The sequence below is a fragment of the Hippocampus guttulatus genome, chromosome 8 (assembly GCF_054856545.1).
Source record: "Hippocampus guttulatus isolate MCC_2025c chromosome 8, RoL_Hgut_1.0, whole genome shotgun sequence".
Classification (NCBI taxonomy): Eukaryota; Metazoa; Chordata; class Actinopteri; order Syngnathiformes; family Syngnathidae; genus Hippocampus; species Hippocampus guttulatus.
In genome coordinates, this window is record NC_141268.1 from 16815581 (window position 1) to 16838092 (window position 22512).

The 22512-nt window shown below is 42.5% G+C and overlaps 1 protein-coding gene across 3 annotated transcripts in view; it reads left to right on the forward strand.

The window, feature by feature from the left end:
* mdfi (MyoD family inhibitor) overlaps positions 1-19052 on the forward strand; it is a 34031-nt gene extending 14979 nt beyond the window's left edge. For all 3 annotated transcript variants that reach the window (XM_086118661.1, XM_086118662.1, XM_086118663.1), the window contains exons 3-5: positions 5428-5565; positions 13776-14141; positions 16035-19052. In XM_086118661.1, coding sequence (XP_085974787.1) covers positions 5428-5565; positions 13776-14141; positions 16035-16288 — 758 coding nt within the window. In that variant the 3' untranslated portion in view covers positions 16289-19052. The remainder of the gene's footprint in view (positions 1-5427; positions 5566-13775; positions 14142-16034) is intronic.
* Positions 19053-22512: the final 3460 nt, after the last annotated feature.

A 22512-nucleotide genomic window follows, 5' to 3' on the forward strand; every position in this document is an offset into this window, starting at 1 on the left:
CACGTTCTGGAGTCTATTGTGGCTGTCTGTGTTGTTCATTAAGTCATCTATTCTATAATATACTTGTCTCTCATGTTATGCTGTTTTATGTCAATGGGGACCTATTGAGCTGGGGGGGGGGTTCTTTTTTAATCTTGATGTCATGTCTTCAGCAGCACTTTTCAAAATGAGCAAAAACACCGAACAAAATGTAATGAGTTCAATCAAGTGTAACAGTTATTCAGGTGCAGGAAACAAGACAAATCTCCGAGACACTGTAACCCAATCAATGTTTGAGACCAGACAGTTTTAGTAATTAATGAGCTGCTATCACCGTCATTCGTTGAAGCTAAAATCCCTCCTTTTGGACACATTCCACTTATTGGTGTGTGTGTGCGCGTGTGTGTGTGTGTGCGTAAACCAGACTGCAGTAAAACAATTAGTTCCACTATTCTTTTTCTTTTCAGTGTGTGAGTGCTTCCTGCATGGATTTATTTTTGTTTGGTGTTGGATTCAGATAAAACCGTCCCAACCAGAGTTGTGTGTTCCTCGTGTTGTGACCGTTTTGGTCAAAACCCTCAGTGTTCGTGTGTGGTTTCAATCAGTTCCAGTTGTTACCGCTGGCCAGGCAGATACTACAGTACAGTCCCCACTAGCTCTGTGATACTAAACAGAAGTCTACTTTGATGTACTGTATTTTTTTCAAGCTGTTAAAAGTGCTCGCCCCAAAAAAGTCCTCATATGATCACAATATTGTATTAGCCAATAATTAAGCATCACACCCAGGCATCTATACGCGCTTCTTCGAGTAAGCTTTTCTATTTTTATTTATTCATTTTTTGGGGGTGTGTGTAAAAATTTAAAAAATGAATAATATTTATAATAAATGTATGTATCCATTATTCCATTTTCTCTACCGGGTTATATATGAGCTGGAGCCAATCCCAGATTAATTTAGGCAAGAGCCGCCTCAGTAACACAGTCATAAAATTTTCACGTGAAAATATATTGAATCATGTAGTAGTAACATTTTACTGCATATTCAACTACTTCTCTGTCCGTCACTTGATTTCAAATAAAGGACGGTACTTGTCTGTGTTTTCCCTGCATGTCATGAAGGCGCAGCAGCCGATTGTTCTTTTGGCATTCTCAAGCGGCAGAACGTTCTCCCTCAACCCTAAACATCGCCGTTACAGATGTTGCGTCTGCTCTGCAGGTGCTACGCGGTTGTGCTAGGAGTTGAGATTAATTGTGACACTGCGGCGAATAGGAGTGGAGAATTCCAGTTGAGGAAACACAGTCTCTCTACATCTCGAAATGATCTCTGCTGTTATTGTTGCGTGACCTTTAATTAGGGTCAGTGAAGTGTCATCATTTGACCTGATTGGCTGTTATTCATGAGCATTCGTGGGGATTGTGCGGACTACATCCAAAGTAACATGATACAAGTCGTTTCGTTCAAGGGCCTATTTAATGGCAGTCCTGTATATACATTAGCATGCCATCATATTTTGGGCGATTATTTTTAATGTCGTCTGTTGTTGTTGTTATTATTAGAATTCTTATCATTGACAGTATATTCCACATCCAAACAGATTGGAGTTCTGTGTTTCTACGTACAAATTGGTCAAGCGGTAGACAACAGGTTGACTGGGACAGAAAGGCAGTAGAGTTCCCAGTAAAAGAAGCCGGAAGCTATGCTATCCTGCTGATGCTTTAGAACAAGGGTGTCAAATGCATTTTTGTCGCGGGCCACATTGTAGTTACGGTTTCCCTTGGAGGGCCGTTATGACTGTGTATTTTGTGAAGCCATATAAATGTTTAATAACCTCCACATGTTACATACACATCACACAAGTTGATGGATGCCGATTTTTGAAATCAGAAGTCAAGAAAAAGGACTTGTTTAAACATTGTTTACGTTAATGTAAAAAAGGGTTTGGAAATGAGAAAATGCTTGCAATATCGCCACGTTATTATGGATTGCAGATGACAATTTGAAATTTTGGTTCCGACTTTAGCAAGCATCATGGAAGTTGACATGCTTGATTTACTTTCGCAGGCCACATAAAATGACGTGGTGGGCCGAATCTGGCCCTCGGGCCTTGACTTTGAAACCTGCTTGAGAAGATATCACATCATTTGCATCAGCCCATATAGTAGCTCTGTGTGTTTATGTATTTGTGTATGTGCGTGTTTGCTTTAATAGCTGTGTTTACTGCCAGAGTAAATGTCTTCCGCATTGCCCTACAGGGATACACACACACATGCAAGTGCACAATGAACACACGCATTCAACACTGCAAACACGCATAAACACATGTACAATATGTGAATAAACAAACGCGCATATTCCCCCAAAACACATGTAAGCACATTGCCCGGGTCTCTTCTGACCTTCATGATTGCTCTGGTCTGATTCGAATTAGAGGCTCATCATTCTCAGATCTCACTAATGGCGCTGAGGTCAGGCGGTTTGGTGGTTTGATGCTGATGCCAGCAAACAATTGGTTGAGGGCCTGCTTGGATGGCACTAAGGACTTTGGTGGGAATGGGTTTAGTGCTCAGGAACTCCAAAACAAGACCTGCATACTTTTAACCCGTAATCCTCCATTGGCAGCAGGAGTCCAAATGAGTCAGTCGGCCGCACATGCTCGGAATTGAATCAGCTGACCACATGATTGACACGCATAATATAATGTGCAGATGTTATCCTAATATTCAGATAGCAGGTGTTATATGCTCACTGGTCGAATCATTAAGTGCACTTGCACACTCTGAGACGTAATGTCACGGTTTGGCGAGGTTGAGGACCCCGAGTCCAGGAAAGCGGGGAGGCGAGGCAGGAGAGTTCTCAAAAATGGCAACAGATTCCTTTTTACAATACGTTAATTATGTACCGTAGGTGCAGCATTGCTCATACGCAAACTGTGGGCCTAATAAGTGGAGAGTGCAGAATACTTTGCAAATGGAGCAAAGCTACAGTAGTTTTTCACTTTTATCACACTGGACTGCTTCAGCTAATATTGACACGAGCTACAGTAGGTCAGACATGGGCAAGTAGCAGCCCATGGGCCGTATCCCCACCCACAATCAGTGCAGCTTGCGAGTTGGGGTTATGGGGGAAGGAGTGTGGGGGGGGTTGGGGGGGGGGTTACAACGTGAATGAGTCCCAACTTGTAATGACTCCGATCACTGATTTGGACAAGCTTAACAGCTGCTACAGCTGAGGAACAAAAACACAATTTTGGTAGCAATCCAACTTCAGGACTTAATTACATTGCTCAGCAACTTTTCTCTCCATTCTTGAACAACTGTTAAAAAAAAAAAAAAAAAAGCAATGAGCGATCAACAGCATTCACAAAGACAAATAGCTCTTCCACATAGCTCTTCCATTTCTTAGCTCTTTCCATGTTTTTATGATTTTATGATTTTATGTCCTGTTTTTATATAATATCTCGTTTACAAATTTTTACATTGTATTTTCTTATTGTCTGTACAGTGTCCTTGGGTGGCATGAAAGGCGCTTTTAAATAAAATGCATTATTATTATTATTATTATTAAATACAGGACATCGATCTGCGACAAGTATGTTATTGTTCAACTTCAAACTTCAAAACAGCATTGTCACAAAGGTGCTCGGCTGGTCACATTTTCATGGGATTTGACAAAAGCATCCCCCTTTCGAAATGGGCTTCTATTTGGATGGCGTTTTTCTACCGTCAGTACTCAAAGCCCTGGACACTGTTTCCTCATTCACGTACTGATGACGCAGTATCAGAAGCAACTGGGAGTCCAGTTTCTTGCTCAAGAACATTTTTGATATGGCCGGGGAGTGAACCCACAACCTCTGAGCCCTGAGACGACGAGCATTCTACGACTGAGGCATGCCACCCCACTTTCTCTTCTCCAAATGACGGCAGGGCATTCAGTTGGCTTGGTAGTGACATAATAGCAAGTCCAAGAAACAAAGCACCAAGACACTTAAACTTGTAAATGAAATAGCAGAGTGGGCCCATGATTAAAATGGTGGTTTAATCACTTTATTGAATGACTTACGGCCATTTTCATGGGGACAGCACTCCTGCTACTACTCTGTGGACGATGTGAAATCACTTTCAATTCAGTTTTTCACATCTTGTACATCTATATAACGGCATTCCACACACAGAAGTCAACGGTAATAAGATTGAAACCACACATACTTTTTTTTTACTCTTTCTCCCATTCTTATAAATGAGGTTGACCTTTGCATCACTCCACTGGCTGCCAACTGCAATTACTCACCTTGGCGTTTTTCGATGAGCTCAGGCCTGCTTGGCTAGAGATATATATCCGAGCCGCCCGTTTAAGCTGCAGTCACATTGACAGGTATCCAATACGTATCCGATTTTTACCCACATTTGGTGGAGGCCCAGTCCTGATCTGAGGATATCCGGTGTGTTGCGTTTTTTTTTTGTTTGTTTGTTTTCTCTCGCTTTCTCTCTTTAGGCTGCCATGACCCACATCTTAATTGTGCCTTTTGGGAAGCAACAAATTGGAAGTGTCATTTGTGCCCTGTCGTGTAAATGAAGTGGAATTTTGAGGGATCAGGGGTGTGTTTATCTGTGAATGAAAGCCCCCGCACCCCCTGTCATCTGACATCCTCTTTGTACAGTGTACTTTTCTTTTGCAGCTCAAACCGAGACACCAAGTGTCAACTTATTTATAAGGCTATGCCAGCTACGAGGGGAAATATATTTCAAGGGCGTGCGGAGGGAATGTGAATTTGGAGGTGAGAAGACGGGGACGGGAAAACAGATAGAGAAGTGAGCAAGAGCTGCTAAAATAAATAAACCTCGCCGGGAAGTTTTGAGTCCATGCGCAGGACGTGGTTTGGCTTGTGTGTGTGTACCTAATAACAGTTTCATTAGAGCAGCCTTTGGTGCCAGAGAACATAAAACACCTAGACATGCTGCATATTTATCTATTTTATTTTATTTTTTTAGATTACATGTATAGGATGTGTTCTCCTGCTATGTTTTGAACATATATCCTCTCACGCGCATACTTATGGAGCCGCAAGATTTCAGGTTACGAAAGTGTGCGCATAGACCCCCCCAGAACAGTCCCGGGGGGGTTGACTCTTCTTAATGACTTCCAGATGCAAGTTGAGCACAGAAAACACACCAACACAGACACAGACAAATCTTCTGCTTTGTTGAAGTCAGCAGAACTGCTTTTGAAATTAATGAAGTGCGTGTGGATGTGAATAACAACAAGAGTTGACATGTATTCACAGACAAGAGAGGATGGCTTGGTCATCATACAAATAATGGCCAAGAAAAGCAACTATTCATTCAGGAAGTTATATAGTGGGAATCGATTTCAAAATAAAGTTAAATCATGTGCTCTTGGATTTAAAAAAAAAAAAGTTATCTAAAGTGCTTGTGTGATTGTTTTTCCAGATGTGGCCAACACCTACACTGAGCCCCTCATATTGAGGTCAGATGTCATCCCGGAGAGGACACAAGGTAACGACGGAGGCAAATGCAAAAACAGCCTCTCGCACACGGAGCTACCGACACCCAGCAGGAGTATCACATGTGAGTAAATAGCACACTCTCACGCACACGGACAAACAAATGGAGAGAGGCTGGTGAAAATTGCGTTTCCATTACATATCACCAGATCGGATGAGTCACATTGTCCTGACCTTTCACAAATTGGCCCACAAAAATGTCCACGTTGTCAGCCAAGTAGGTTACGTTCTTGATTTTTGAACACAAGCAAGTCTGCGGCCAAATCGGCGCACTTGAAATCAAACACATTTTCCTCCTTGTCTTCTGTCCTCTGCCTCTCTTCATTCTGGGGAAAATGAGCGTTGTCGTTACCGTGACGACACTGGACAAGTGTGGCCGCTACTGTGAAATTTGCTTCCGTTTGTAAGTCTCATTTAATTGTTCGCAGTTCACGGGACATTATGCTATCAGTCAAATCAAGAAGGAATCCTAATGAAATATTAGATTTAATCAATTGAAAGCCACACTGTCTGATGTCACATTCTCTTCCAGCGGCCTCCAAAGCTTTTTTCCCCTTCTTCCAGCCTTTCAAAAAAAATACGTTGAATGCCTATGTGTGCTGCTTTACTTGTTATTTTTAATGCACCACATATTTTAGCTAGGGGAAGGGAAAAAAACGACAACAAAGGTTCCGTTTCAGCCCTGCTAGGGACCTTCCTTCATATGTCAAATGGGCTAAAACAATCAAACAGAAAAGAAACTGCTCTATCAGAAAGATGCATTCACGATCAAACACTCAACAACTTGTGTTGAGCATTGAACCACAGAACACGAATGCTCGTATTTTCCACTGCTGGACTTTTAGATCGCTTTCCCGCTTACCTTGTTTGGTCCGAACTAAAATAGCCGGTGTGAAAAGTGTTTGAGACAGCCGTCTGGACCAACGAGCCAAAATTTGATCCGACTAAAAGAGGTGGTTTGAGGTTAGATCAAATTGTGTTACAGTCTACTCAGCTTATTTTGCAGTGTCATAACTTTGTGAACACTTTCCCAACAATGACAGGAAGTCGAAGTAGGACTGCCACATTTTAAATTGTACAAAAAATACAACATTTTTATTTCTTTTTTTACAATATGGGAAGATGATGCTCATGCACGTTATGATGGCGGAACACTCAAAGGATTGGAATATTATTTCTATGGTTTGATGATTAATTCAGTTAAAAATTCTCTCAAATTTATTGTTGCTTGCCTACGGCTTTCTGTCACGGTCCAAAAACAAATGTGTTAAGTTAACTATAAACTGCTTAACAGCAAATTTTAAATGTCTGTCAGTTCTTTGAGCTATTTTCATTTTTTTTTTTTTTTTTTTTTGAAGTTTGACCACGCGTCGTAATTTATTGCCATGACGTTGCAGGGGGAAAAAAATCTGCCTAACCCTTTCAGAAATAGGACGAAATCTATGACTACAATACATATTGTATTATTGATATTATATTATTATTATGATTATTAGCAAAACCTAATGAGCAAAAAAAGAGAGTAGATTCAAAATCAAAGTTTACTTGCATCTCTGATTCATAAATTCAGTAAAAAAAAAAAATTGCGATTGCCATTTGATTTGCAATTATTTTTCAAGGTACTCTTCCCATGATTTTTTGTTGTTGTTGTTGTTTTAATTATTTTAACAGAAGAAACCTACTCTGTTATGATACAGCAGGGCGCCACTGATGGCTGGATCCCTGAAATGATTAGTTGTCCTGCTCTGCGTTCCTCCTGCTAGCTCCATAGCGCCAATCCACCTCTCTTTTGTGATGCGAACGTCCCAAACACCTGGAAATCCTTTCTTTTGAGTCATATCGTTATCAACCGACACCACCCACTTCCCTCCCTTATATTTTCAGTCCAACGTGTCAGCCAAGGAGTCTGTCCCTCACTCCTTTCGTCTGCAGCTCAGCGACGTCCACTGTATCAGAGCCAAAGGTTACGCCACCATCGATGTATATTTGTCTTGCTCTGGCTCCAGTTTGAAGTCAGGCAAATGTTAACCAAATACTTCTACTGTGTCATTTACTCACTTAGAAGTTTGCACTGTACACCCACAGCCATGAAGCTAAGTCCCTGAATGATTGTGCTCTAAACAATGTGCCTCACATTGTCTAAATATGCATTTCCTGCCATTTTGTAACAATGACTAAAAAGAGCATATGAAGAACGGGAAGGCTTTTTGAATAAGTTGACATATGAGCTCGTGTTGGAGACCTTTTTTTTTTTTCGTCCCCTGGAATCCAGTAACTGATGACGCGCACATCCAAACCTGCCCTTGGCTAATAGCTACGTTGTGGCAAGCGACTGACCCACAGCTCAGTCAGGAAGCGTCTAAGTAGGTGACTGGTGAGTGTGTGAACGCCTGCTGCGTCTGTCCGTGGTTTTGCTTCTCTACCTGTTCTGTCTGCCGTGTGTGTCCCTATTTTCAGGTCCACTAAAGTGCTAGCTTAAGTCATGTGCTTTCTTCCTCCCCCTGTTGTGGTTTTATATGCCTATAAAACCTATGGAACCCGCTGACTCCATATGGTAGGCAGAGCGTCATTTAGTTGGAATCTTCGACCATGCTTCACACTTCACTCTCTTTTCTTAGCGAGGTTGCTTCAACTATCACACGACCACACAAACCAAGGCCGGGTACACACGTTCAGAAAATTGGATTGTTTTTGGTCCGATTTTGCCAAGGGCCAAACTTTCTTCTGTCATATTAGCTTGTCCTACAAGATTATCCTTATGTCTGAGGTGTGGTAAGAGTGGATTTGTCCTGACATCAGGGTCCATAATTAGTGGGGCTTCAATATTAAACGTGTTCAATATTTACAGCCTTCACAGACGGGATGTCAGGAAAGCGTGACAGTGTGGACTCTGACGTGAATGGAATGTAGCCCATCAAACACGCACCCTGACTGACGAACAAGGAAGTAGTTGGAAATAAAACAAAATATGTCCTACCTGATATTTGTGATCAGATGCCAAGGAGTACTTTGTATTTTCTTGCCCATATCGCTATTCATCGAACAATACCCCCTTCCTCCAATCCTCTTCAGAAACACCAGCGCATATTTGGAAGTGTCTCTTCTTTGTTTTTGTGAGATCACATGCGATCACCATGCGAGATTTCTGCCTGGGATGACTTGGATTCGAGATTGTTGGTGGGGCAGAATCTTCAGGTGTGTGTTGTTTCGCGTTGAGATAATCAGAACACACCACGCATACAACACGACAGTTTAAAAAAAAAATAAAATTACGATTTCGAAAATCCTTGCATTTAGCAGGCCTCAGACACATAAAATGACTCAAGGCATGTGCTGAGGTCATGTCTTTGTGAAATCTGCTTATTAGTGTGCATTTGTTTGCGTGGAGTGTGAGGAAACAGAAGCCAAAACAGAAGGTTTCTCGACACTGACGTTGCGATGACAATGTAGCACAAGCATGTGTCTGGCGCGGGGCCTACGACCGGCCGTCTGAAAACAATGTGCCGCGAGCGCTGCTAACGTTTGAGTGTGAGTTAGGCCGACGCACTCCTCATCAGCGATGTCATGAACCTGTCTTTGACGTCAGGATCTCAGCAGGATGTGCTTGTTTAACGACCCTGCCTCACCACGGCCATTTATTAGTGAGCGGTTCGCTGTAGTGTTTATGACACAAGGCCGACTTCGAAATGCTGCGTCGTTGTTTTTCTCAAAATAAGAAAAAAATGGATCTTGATTCCTCTCTGACTCATGCTATACTTCTGCAAGAAGACCGGTCGTTTTTTTGTGCAGATGTGTCGACAGCCCCTGAAAGTATGATGTCTTTCACAAAGACGACGATGGATTTTTTTTTGGGGGGGGGGGGGTTGTTTTATGCATGTTGTCATCACGAGCTGTGCAATTATTTAATCGGTAAAGAAATTTAGCCGGACGGTGACAAACGACACTCAGGGGGTCACTTCAGTAGCTGCAACCGATGAATGAGATCCAGCCCAAGAAATACAGTCAAAAATTCCGATATTTCAAACAATGTTCAGGTTTCTGCTATACACACACACTTTATACAGTATCACAACCAGTGCTCCCAGATTCAAACTGCAGCAGTGGAGATGAAGCCGTTAGAGCCAAACATAGTCATCCTAGTGGCTCATGCCAACAGAGGATAAGTACAGAGATGAACACGTCTCTGGGCTGGGAAGGAGATGTCTAAGTACAGGGTAGCCGAGATATGTCGAGAAAGGAGGTAGAGGGTGTGGGTGTGAATGAGGAAGGGTGTGCTGTGAGTGTTTGTGACTCATGTTTAATTGCACACTCTGGCACCTTGCGCTTAATAATATGCATAATAATATATGGATCGGGGACGACACGTGCTGCAGTTTCCTCGTCTCATCCTGTCAACACCACACATTGGCCCGATTTCGCTGTTATTTTTAAGCCCTGCTGATTCATTGTCGATGAGTCACCTCTGCGCAAGTCCTCCTTGCTCCAAATATCTAACTTACAAACACCGACCCACTTCTTTGCTTTCTCTCTCTCGCTCACGTTCACTTCATCTCACTTCTTGACATTTCTCAATTTCAGACAAAGGGACCTTGTGTTTTTTTTAGGGGAGTTTTTTTTCTTTCCAGAGTGAGGCCTTCACGTGTTCATGCATGCATGCATATATTTGTGTGCGCAAGTGGGTTTAACCTCAAGCTCTTTTTGGAGACAGTCCTGACTCCTGGGTTCTCAAAGTTCGTCTCTTTGCATGCCAGATCCTGCTATATGCTCTCTTAAATACACACACACGCACACACTTACATTCATGCTAGCAGTGCGATATGAGGGGTACACTGGGCTGCAAGACAATACAGGAGAGGCTAGAGAAAGCAGTGAACAATGCGAACCTCGAGGCGTACGCACCATCCCTCCACTATGCTACATCCTGGCTTGCTTGTGGCGTTAAAAGCTCTATTGTGAAAAATGCTTAAATGAGACAGACACAGAGAAGTGTTGTTGGCAGGGATGGATGATGAAGTTGGGTGGGGGAGGGCGGGCAGAAAGAGGGGACAAAAGAGCAGTCCTCGATGACTTTTGCAGTAGTTGAGAGGAGAAACTATAGATGCTTCTCGTAAGAAGCGAGCACACACTGGCTGTGCGGCTTGCCAAACATCTGGGGCAAAGTTAGAAAACGCTGAATGAAAAGAATCTTAAATAACGGCGGATTGGTTGTGCGACGCCGGACGTGAGCCAGTTCAAACAGTCCTTGTTGGGTTATCTGTCTGGGGGTGGTTATCGAACGCTTTTATTGCTAGTTTCTGTTCCTGAGCCAGAGTTTAAGACCACACTCTCAGCGTGTGTGCATGTATGCGTGTGTGTGTGTGTGTGTGAGGTGCAGAGCAATGATTTTGATTTTTTTGGCGGGGGTGGGGAGGTCTGCTGTGCTCTACCGTGTCCCATCAAGCCTCACCGCGCCCACAGACACCATATGCTTTATGGTCAGGAAAATATTCTAACCTTTAAAGGATGCTATGTCATGCTGCCATTAAACCAAGGCTTCAATTTTATTCTTCTTTTGAGGTTGTGTTTGGCTTGGCAGCAAAAGTTGTGTTTTCCCACCTCTTTGCCGCTTCATCGTCAACTCCAGAGATTAAACAGACCACGTCATAAAAATCCTGATTGGAAGAAGTTGGCACAGCATGTGAAGTGAAATCAAAATAGTGATCAGTTTTACTTGCATGTACTTTTATTTTGTTTTCGTTTTACGCATATACAGACAGTCCTAGTGGACTAGCATGGATATCTTTTGAGTTGTGTAAGCATCGGTGCTAATCCCCACTGTTCACGCTCTTATCCCGTATAAATGTCTTACTCGAAAAGTCAAATCATTAATCACTTTGTTTTTATAACATTATGTTTCATTTGGATTTTGACTATGCAGTGGAACATTGAAGGGTTTTAAAGCATATTGAGCCAGTAATGGATTGTTTTTTTTTCCCGCCCATAGCCAAACCTTTAACCAGTTTGTCACCAGGTACTCTGTCTTCCTCACACATCGCAAAACAGAGTTTTCTTATCTTAATTGGAGACTCCAAATTGTCTTTTCTGCGCTCTACAATTGGCTGGTGACCACTTCAGGGTGTTATTTCGAGTCGGCTCCAGGTAACCTGCAAGCCTCCTGAGAATAAGCGCTCTAGAAAATGGATGGATCTCGTGTTCCAGTTATTGTGGTTGTGGTCCTTGTAATGCAATTAAAGGTTCCACAAAATGCACAATTCCAAAGGGGAGGGGGGGGGGGGGGACAAAAACACAAAGTGTTAATCCTGGCTATACAGAGCCCTCTCAAGTGTTGCTGATGTTTCAAGTCACGTCATTCGTGACTGTGGTTGAGAGTCTAAGGTTTAGTGTGGCTTGAGAGGCCTATTTCTCTTGAATGCTTCGAACTAATTCTGAATTGTATCACTGTAAACTTATTCTCTTGATGTAGTTTGCTTCCAAGCATGTTTCTCATCAGCTGCATGCTAACTGTTGTTTCTTTAACTTCTTTATTATTAACAGTGGCGCTTTCGGTCGAGAGTTCAGTTGTCCCTCCCCCTCACTTTTGAAAGACTTAGATGCCCTCATTCGCATGACGAGTAATCGAACGCAATTGTGAGTTATTTAATTATTATTACTTGGCCTTTTACACTGTTATATTACGCAGTTAGCAAGCTCGCTATGCCTATACAACAAAAATGAATCCCGATATTTAAGGAAGAGCTCGCTGTCATTTAGATTCTCCTGTGAGACAGTGATGCCACGGACGAGGCCGCCGCAATCCAGCGAACAAGAAGAAACCCGGAGGCCTGTTAGCTTGCCAGCTAGCTGGTGACGAGTGCCCCTCTGACAAGTGGGCGGGACTTATTTTAGACATGGAGGCTTTAAGCGGCTCAAACATGTTGGGATGAAGAGGCGTCTGATAGTTGTGGCTTGGAGTAGCATACATTTTTAGGTGTGGTTCAGTTCACACACCCACATCTTTTGAGAGCGGGGACAGTGGCTTAATTGTTCATGATTTTGAAGCCGAAAATGGGTACTTTTTTTAAATCATTCAAATTTGGCAGGGTTGTGAACGACACTTTTTAGATTTTATTTATTTATTATTATTATTTTTTTTAACTTTAAGGACGGAAGTGAAGAAAGATGCTTGTGGATTGTTCTTCCTGAGACAAAATTTTGACTGGGGGAGAGGTCGGGACTGCGGGCAGGCCAGTCCAGCAAACTCTCTTTCTGCAACCACACATTTGACCAACGCACACAGTGTGGTTTTGTATTGTTGAAATATTCATGGCCACTTGTACTTTTTGGCATTAATGGCGCCATCATCGTCGATCCAAGTTACTGACACCGTCTTACAACATGACAGGGGCTTGGCTTTTGAGTCTGTCGCTGACTCGATGGTTCTGCGGAACCCACAGCGTCCACACCGAATTCAGCTGACCACAACACACATTTGTACAGCACGATCGTGCAGCCCAGCTGCCCTGAGCGCAGAGAAGTTGACGTTGCTTCTCGACACAGTTCAAATTGGACTTCCTTTTGGAGCGAAGGAGTTTAATTTGGCACTGGCGAATGTAGCTATGTATTGTTCTTGTTTGACAAAGTGTTGCCAAAGTAATCTCGGGTCCATGCGGTTCTATCAGAGATTGATGAATAACTCTCCTTGATGAAGTGAAGTGGTGTCTTAAGGATAGTGCATCATGGGTGTTCCGCTTAAGCTTGACTCCTTTTGTCTTCATGCGCCAGAATTATCCACGTTCAATGAATCGTTTAATGAAATTATGCACCATAGAGCGAGGCATATTCAAAGCCCATCTTACATTTCTTCGGATGAACATTGGAATCATTCTCATTTAATCAAAAGCGTTTCCCAGAAAACTGCTGATCCTCATCCTCTTCCCGTCTGTGCCGCGAAAGGACAAGATATTTCCGGGATGCCTAACACCTGTTTTCAAATGAAATCATTAACACGAGAACAGTTTTTCAACCGGTGAGTCGGGGTTTGTCTTCTGCTGAAGACGAAAAATGTGGACAAGTCAGATGAGGCGCCGGTGAAGCTCTCACTGCCTTTGTGATTGCTTTTAATAAAACTCATCTTGAAGAGAGGCTCCCTGTACATTCGAGCACATACTGAGATAAGCCTCAGGCAGGACAAAACATTGAAATCACCTCTGTAATAATAGTGAAGACGTTGTTATCTTGTATTTATATGACATGAAGTCAGTATCGCCTAACAGTAACCCCTTTGTCTTTTCACAGGTCAACCGGCAGCCAGATCCGCACCCATCCACCCCACCCAGCCTTGTCGGACGCAACCTAGCAGCCAACTACGCAACGGAACCAAACATCATGCACACACACACTCCCCTCACTGTCCACATCCCACGCCTCACACACACTCGCTCCAGTCTGCCGGCGACAGGAATGGGGGCCCTCATCCAAAACTGGGCTCCCTCCCAAGAGGAGGCTCATCCACCTCCTCCTCCTCCTCGGCAGGGCCCAGGAACAGCAAGAAGTTGCAGTCTAACCCCTCGATTACCTCCCAGAGCAGCAAAAGGAGCAAAGGAAGCTCCAAAAGTAGCTCCAAGAGCAACAGCTCCCAGATTCCCACGGAGGCACAGGATGGTAAGATGCACACAGCGGTAATCATCTTAATAATATTACAGCAACACGAGCTACGCCACCCTTTTGGCTATAACAACTTTTAATAGTCAAGACCCGACGCGGTGCATATTCAACATTTACGTAATGATAAACCGCAGGACTATGGCATTTATTATGATCGTAAAAAGGACTAACTTTACATTTTCTTGGCAGCGCAGTGGAGTAGTGGTTAGCACTGTGGCTTTTTAAGACGATGCAAGCTCTCCCTGTGCTTGTATAAGTTCTATATGACTCAATACCACAGTCAAAGAGGGATGTTGGGTACGTTGACAACAGTCGTGAATGATAAAGAACAAATTATTTTGGCTCGTCCAACTTAGCGCCACATAGGGCCAAATGGTTCCATAGCAAATTTGTCATATTTGACTTAACCAACGTCGAAAATGTGGTCAGAAATACATTGATTTGTAGCACAGTGGCCCGAGAGCAGACTGAAAGAGAACCTTGACTTGGATGTGGACCACAAGAATTTCAGTGCACGGCGATGACGTCTGCCTCGGTTCAATGCAACTGTGAATAAATTGTACTGAGCTTTTTACACTGTCCAGCTCTTCGCCAGGCTAGCAATTTGACACCAGTAAGATTTTTTTAACCCACTTTTGGGAGGTGGTTGACATTATATAGGTCAAATGGAAAAAATCCCAATGTTATTGTTTGCCATAGTACGGAGGCTAGAAGTAAAACCGGATCTGGTTTGCCTTTTATTGAAGGGAGTGAAGGTGGGGAAAGAGAGATAGCAGCATCAGCTACATAAATCATAGCAGTGAGACGTAATGCATCCAATATGTCATTCGGCAATTGACTCAACAAGGAATATAAACACAGCACAGCACACTGCTGCTTCGTGACTTTATCCATAAACAAGCAGACACGTCTCGGTGTTGCAATCAACAATCTTAGAAAATTGGGCAAAACCTACGGCTGCTGAGACCACCTTTTAGGTCTGGTGCGGTTGGAAGACTCCAGATCTAACAGTTTGTAGAATTTGAGATCCATGGACACATTTAAGTCACCATAGCATTTGTAACAGGCTCATTCTGTTTTTAAAAAAGGGGCATGCATGCTCACATTCTCTGTTGCCTTACTGGCCAAGAGCAGCGACAATGCACGGACTGCTGTGATTTTGCATCGTCATATTGCACACAAAGATGTCTCCGTGCCAGACTGGCAAATATGTCATATTCTAATGGAAAGGAGAGGAGTAGCTTTATTTGAAATCAACTGTGTTCACGCTCACAGAGGTGCAGACCTCCCTCTTTTAAATACGCCGGCTCGCGTTTGCTCGAAAAATGACCAAATGCCCAGCGTGCAGGATTTACACCCGTCACCAAAACAGAGCCCTGTATGTTTAAGCACCTAAATGTTCAACCAAACCGTGTCATTTTATCTTACGAAAATCCGTTAGCTTAATGCTAATATAGCATAAGAAAACCTATCATGCAGCCTAACCGAAATTAGCATAATGTTATGGTAATTTGAAACCTTCTAACAAGTACGACTGTAACACACTTGGAGCAGAAACACACACAAATTGAGCAAACAATACTTCCACTCAAATATTCTCATTTGGGGTCCTTCTCTGCCTCTTTGTGTTCTTAATTACGCTCCATCTCTTGCAACAGACCTCAGTGTTGCGCCACAGGCTGTGGCAAAACATGCTACAACACTGAAGGCATTGTAACTGAATTCGGACTCGCAGGAATACAATATACATCAAATTTACCGCTCAAAAGTCAGGGACATAGCGGGGTGTCGAGAATGAGGAATTGCGTTATAGTGGAAAATACTGTCGGCAATTCGTGTCTTGACATATGCACAAACTTCGTATTTTCCACGAACTTTGTTTGTCTCCAGACTGCTGCGTTCACTGCATCCTGGCCTGCCTCTTTTGTGAATTCCTAACGCTGTGCAACATCGTGCTGGACTGCGCCACCTGCGGCTCGTGCGCCGGCGACGACTCGTGTTTCTGCTGCTGCTGCGCGTCGGAGGAGTGCGGTGACTGCGATCTGCCGTGCGACATGGACTGCGGCATCATCGACGCCTGCTGTGAGTCCGCAGACTGTCTGGAGATCTGCATGGAGTGCTGCAGCCTTTGCTTCTCCTCTTGAGGTCACGACGCCCGGGAGGGGTACGACACACTCTGTCTTTAAACCTCGCGCCACAAAGCCTAGGAGCAACTTCGATCAGCACCTTGTCAAAGCTGCAAAGTGCCACATTCCGTCTTTTGTTGTCATAGCTTGGTCAGGAATTAGAGGCTCTCACTCTATCGGCTTGCCTTTTTGGCGCCATAATACGAATACTGTATGTCTCTCACAAAAGACCCTGAGAGCAGTCATTTTACGGATCGAACCAGAGAACGGCCGTCCCTTCTGGACGTGCGCTGCAGAGATTCGGCCCCGGTCCACTAGCGTGCGCAGACTGGATTGTTCCAACGGGAGCCCCTTGTGTCGTGTAAGTGACTGGAAGTTCTCCGAGCGTAAAAAATGACCTCCAAAGGCAAATGAGAAAATGGATCCATTTAACCGGATTTTAGCGTTTCTGTTGATAAGAGCGGCAAACGTAATGGAAAAATTGAAGCTCGGCTCTTTGTAGAACTGTCGGCGTCTGTCCTTGGCAAGGTTAACGTCTTCCAGTTTGATTGCGCGCCGTGGCCTTTGTGACACGCGCGGCCCGAGAGGCTGATGTCGGATCCATTGATGTCTTTGTCCGCGGAGAAATGTACAAAAACAGAGAATAATGGTGGCTTGTGGCAATATTCTAGACACATTTCCTTTGTTCGCAAAGTGTCTCATTTAACAGGCGTAATCAGCGAAGAATCATGAGAGAGTCATTCATCAGCTTGCAGATGGAGCGCATCAAATCAGGACCGTTAGTGACGGACATCAGCGGGCAACGCTTGATGGCATTTTTAATGGTCACATTCTCTGCTTCACACGTGAAAGTGAGAGCCCGCAATCAAACGTCTCTCCTCGTTTCCGAGTTCACATCCTGTTTACTTTTACATTGATTTGAGGAGCTTTGGCGCCGTCCGCTGAAGTCCTCCTCGTCCAAACGGTCCAAAGCGCTTCAAAGGACCGCAATGGAAGGCAAGCGTCTCTCTTGAACAACGTTTCATCTCTCTTTGTCATGCTCGTCATGTGAACAAACGGCCATCTCAGTTTAGCTCACGGCCTCCATTTCCAAGAAGATTCCAAATCTCTATTAATCCCTTTTTTTTTTTTGCAGAGGTGGGGGGTAGATTTTAGTTAAGATATTTGCATTTCTCCTCTAATGTGAAAATCACATTTCTTCTCTTATCAGGTTTGGCCAAGCTAGCTGTAGAGCAGGTACTGCTGAACATCTAATTGAATTCCGCCAGTGCAAATCTCATCTGGCATTATGCTAAGTTGGACCCGCACGCCTGTGGTATGAATGGTACACTTTTGATAACAGGCCCCAACTCTCATACCGCCCGCAAAACACTCTCTTCGAGCCAACGCGATGTGCTTTATAAATGACATGATACATATCTCCCCCCAAACAGTCCCGTATTTGGTGCAATTTTTTCTTTCTTAAAAATATCCAAGGTTATTTTCACTCGGAATGCAGTTTCTTGATTTATAAACGTGTGTACATAGACGTGTTTGTTTTACGTGATGATGGAGAAGCGAAATTCAACTTGAGGGGCCGACTTTGTCACAAATACACCGCGGGGAGGAAAATCAAGCTAATCGCAGCAACGCATAAATGCAAGTTTCTGGAAATGAACAAGTGCAACTGGAGAAGATTTGATGACAAAGAAGTGTTTCAAATTTTCCGACGTGTTGAAAATCCTGGAAAGCCCTGGAACACAAAGCGATATTTTGCAGACATTTATGAAGGGACGACTGGATCCTAGAAGATTACAGACACGTGGAGTTGTGTCACGTTTGGGGTAAGATACAAACTGGTAAAAAGCACTTTAACTGGGAACACTTTCTTTGTCGCCAGACCAACCATCTCACAAGCATAACCATTAAAATTTTATGGGCAAAGCAAAAACCAAAGGAAAATTAATATCAGTCGAGCTACTGCACCCAAACGGTCTCAGTGTTTCCACTGATGACGAGAGCACACAACATTTCGTGTTTGTTAGCTTTCTTTAACACTGGTAATGTCTACTCGGCTCGGGCCAGCTACGACGTCGACACGTTTGATTTCATGTCATAACGAACGTAAGCGAGCTTTAAATCAGCACGCACACAAACGTGTCCGTGTTATCAATTACAGTTTGTGTTTCCTGGTCATCAAAGTTTTCTTTGAGCACGAGTCTTGGATGCAACGTCATTAACATATTAGCCATATTAGATGATGCCAAATAGGTGATCGTAACTCGGGGTCGCCAAATTTCGCTTTTTCATGACAGGCGACTAGAAAGTCCAACATGTGAAAATCCGGATGCGGGGTAAAGATTGGTTGGTTGGTCTGGATATAGAGAACTCGGTCTGGAAGTTGATAACAACCAAAAAAAAAAAAAAAAAAGTCATATGGATAAACATGTTAAGGCTTTTTAATGCTGGAAAAATATTTTATCGTACCATAGCATTTATTCTTTGGTCTTCGGATGACGTTCCATAATTATTATTTTTTTGCCTTCACTCCAAACATTGTGTAACTTTGTGGATTTTTAATCATGTGAGTTTTTTCTACAGTGACTTATGTATGAACTCAACCCCTTTCCCGGTAGTTTAAAGTCTCTCACAGTCCAGATGAAATGTTACTTGACTGTTGTCCACAATCGTGTCAATTTGTTTACAACATTATACCTTTTATGTTCATTTCAATTGCTGTCTTGGAAGTCACATTCAACTTTTTTTTGTTTCGTACTGAATAAACGATGTGAAGTCCAGAAAATGTGGGTCTTTGCTTTTTTGGTTAACTTTCACGACACCAAAATAATTGACACTGGAAGAGATTAATTTTAGTTACGTTATTTGAGGTTAGAAACCTGATTCAAAATGCAAACAAAGCAAAAGGTGGACCACAAACATCAATTGGATTATCATCGAGCTTCGAGGTTCTCTTGTATTTGAAATTTCCTTTTCAGGATTCTCATAAAGTCAGTCTTGATTAAAGGCCGAAAGTGTGATAAAGACTGTCGCATTCGTCGCTGTAAGATAACAATAGAAAGCGGTCGGTCTCACATTCAAAGAGCAATCTGACTCGAAGCTCATCCTTTCCATTGCTTTTTAAAAAAAATGTTGAAAGAATTTCTCCAATTATATGTTTTCAAAAACATCGTTGAGCATCTGGAGGTTTTCCCGTAACCCCGGCAGATTAGTTTTCTCTGCAGCTGACAGAAACAGGAGAAAAATGTCAGAAATACGAGAAACGGCGTAACAACTGGCTTCATGCGGAACCGAATCCTTTAATGTGTTGTTTTTTAACGGCTTGCCAAAGTAGTTGAGGAAGAATGTGTGCTCGCTCTAAGATATTAATGTGTGTGGGGAAGTTCAGGGGACATTGTTTGTTTTTTTCATACCGAATCCTTCCTTCATTTAACTTTGGTCTGTTGCATCCAGTCAGGAGCCAACAATTGTATCTGGTGGAAAGAACATACCCTATAGTGCATCTGTGTGTGTGTGTAGATAAAAGTGGATACAGGTTTAGTGCGTGGCAACGATTCCGATGAGAAATTAAGTTAATTCAAGCCCCACGATTGTAATAGAGATGCAGAGGACATCTTTGGACATCTGCAAATGTTTTGCAGGAAGCCATGCTGCAGTCAGCCTTCATTTCCTTTTCCATGTACACTCACACGCACGCACGCACACGCACACACAAACTCCACAAATAAAAAATGATACACATCCCTTTGCAGAAATTTCACAAGCCCAAAGCAGGCACAGGGGACAAGTGGCTATTGAATATTAACCATGAAATTACAAAAGCTGCATTCTAATGAAGGTGATGAGGTCAGACGCTGGGATGGAAATCATAAATTAATACTCATCTCATGACAAGTCACTCGCCCTTGGCTCACACCAAAACACACCTCTCCCCCTCCCTTTACTCCGTCGCTGGAGTCGAAAAAGACACAGAGTAGACGAAATAATCAATTCATTATTAATATCAGGTCACAGCGGCCTTTGAATGTGCCTGATAGTGGTCACATGTGACACTTGTACGTGAAGAAAACAATGTAACCTCGGCGTGTCGCTACAGCTTTGTTGGCGGTGTTTTTTAAGGGCCTCGACGACAGTGTCAACTATTTGGCAACCTGCTTAATTCATCCTTTCCATCTATCTTTGCCTCGCTGACATTTCCTGAAGATGACTGGAAGTGACTTTTGAGGCATATGAGTACATACATGCGTACGCTGTGTGGGAACGCATGTGGTGACTGTATTGGAGGCGGATGGAAACCATATGTTTGACTATTGATACAATATATACCATGGTGTCTTGAGATATGAAAGAATCAAAATACGGTGGTACATCTACTGACGAACGTCTCTTCATTCTAAATGTTCAAGTTCAGGTCAACAGGAAAATATTGCCTATTGTTATGAAAGAAATTGCAAGATACGAAAGGTAAAAATGCAGTATGGGCTGCGAGTCGCAGCTCCGAGTTTCCTGAACGCAACACACTTATGCATACTTACTGCTGTGCTATTGGCCATTACCAAGCATCATCCTGGCATCCCATTGGCTAAGAGGGACCTCTATCATCTTCGTCAATGTGAGTGGATGCATAGATATTTGTCGATGCAGCGTCCTCGTCATTCGAGTGATGATATTTTCGGCTCTTTTCGGTGATCCGGTTCATTTGGATCGGCTCAGTGAAAAAAGCCGGCTCTTTTTGGCTCTCAAACGGCTCTTTTAACATAAGCTTTTCTTTTTAATATTTATGACAAATTGAGCATACATTTTGAAAAATGACTTGTGAACTAAATATTGCACACTACAAATAAACAATTATCAAGCAAAGAAATGGCTTTTTACTTATTTTATTGCACGTTAAAAAGGCTCCAAACAAGAAACAAGCAACAAAATTAAACTTCAACCAACAACAATCAAACATGCTGCATCATAACAAAAATAGTGAGTATTAACTGCAACGGCAGTAGTGAACAAAACAAAAATAAGCTACTCCTTGCTTTATTTTAACAAACATAAGCTACTCATTGCTTTATTTTAAATTTTTTTCAACAAAACTAAATACAGTAAGTTGTTTTTTGCCGAAAAATACGACCATGTATATTAAGAGATTTTTTGCCCAAAAAAAACGACCTTGTATAGTGAGGCGTTTTTTGCCGAAAAAATCGACCATGTCTAGTAAGGCGTTTTGAGCCGAAAAAAACCCACCATGTATAGTAAGGCGTTTTTAGCCCCCTCAAAAAACGACCATGTATAGTAAGTAGTTTTTAGCCGAAAAACACGTCAATGTATAGTAAGGCGTTTTTAGCCGAAAAAAACGACCATGTATAGTAAGGCGTTTTTAGCCCCCCCAAATACCGACCATGTACAGGAAGACGTTTTTAGTCGAAAAAAAACAACCATGTACAGTAAGGCGTTTTTAGCCCCCCCCAAAAACCGACCATGTACAGTAAGGCGTTTTTAGCCGAAAAAAAAACGTCCATGTATAGTAAGGCGTTTTTAGCCGAAAAACACGTCAATGTATAGTAAGGCGTTTTTAGACTAAAAAAACGACCATGTACAGTAAGGCGTTTTTAGACGAAAAAAACGACTTGCTATACATTGTCATTTTTTTCGGCTAAAAACGCCTTACGATACATGGTCGTTTTTTTCGTCTAAAAACGCCTTACTATACATGGTCGTTTTTTTACTCTAAAAACGCCTTACTATACATTGTCATTTTTTTCGGCAAAAAACGCCTTACTATACATGGTCGTTTTTTTCGGCAAAAAACGCCTTACTATACATGGTGGGTTTTTTTCGGCAAAAAACGCCTTACTGTACATGGTCATTTTTTTTTCGTCTAAAAACGCCTTACTATACATGGTCGTTTTTTTCGTCTAAAAACGCCTTATTATACATGGTCTTTACATGTCATTTTTTTCGGCTAAAAACGGCTTACTATATATGGTGGTTTTTTTCAGCAAAAAACGCCTTACTATAAATGCTTGTTTTTTTTCGTCTAAAAACGCCTTACTATACATGGTCGTTTTTTTAGTCTAAAAACGCCTTACTCTGCATGGTCATTTTTTCGGCTAAAAACGCCTTACTATATATATACATGGTTGTTTTTTTTTGTCTAAAAACACCTTACTATACATTGTCATTTTTTTCGGCTAAAAACGCCTTACTATACATGGTCGTTTTTTTTCGGCAAAAAACGCCTTACTATAAAT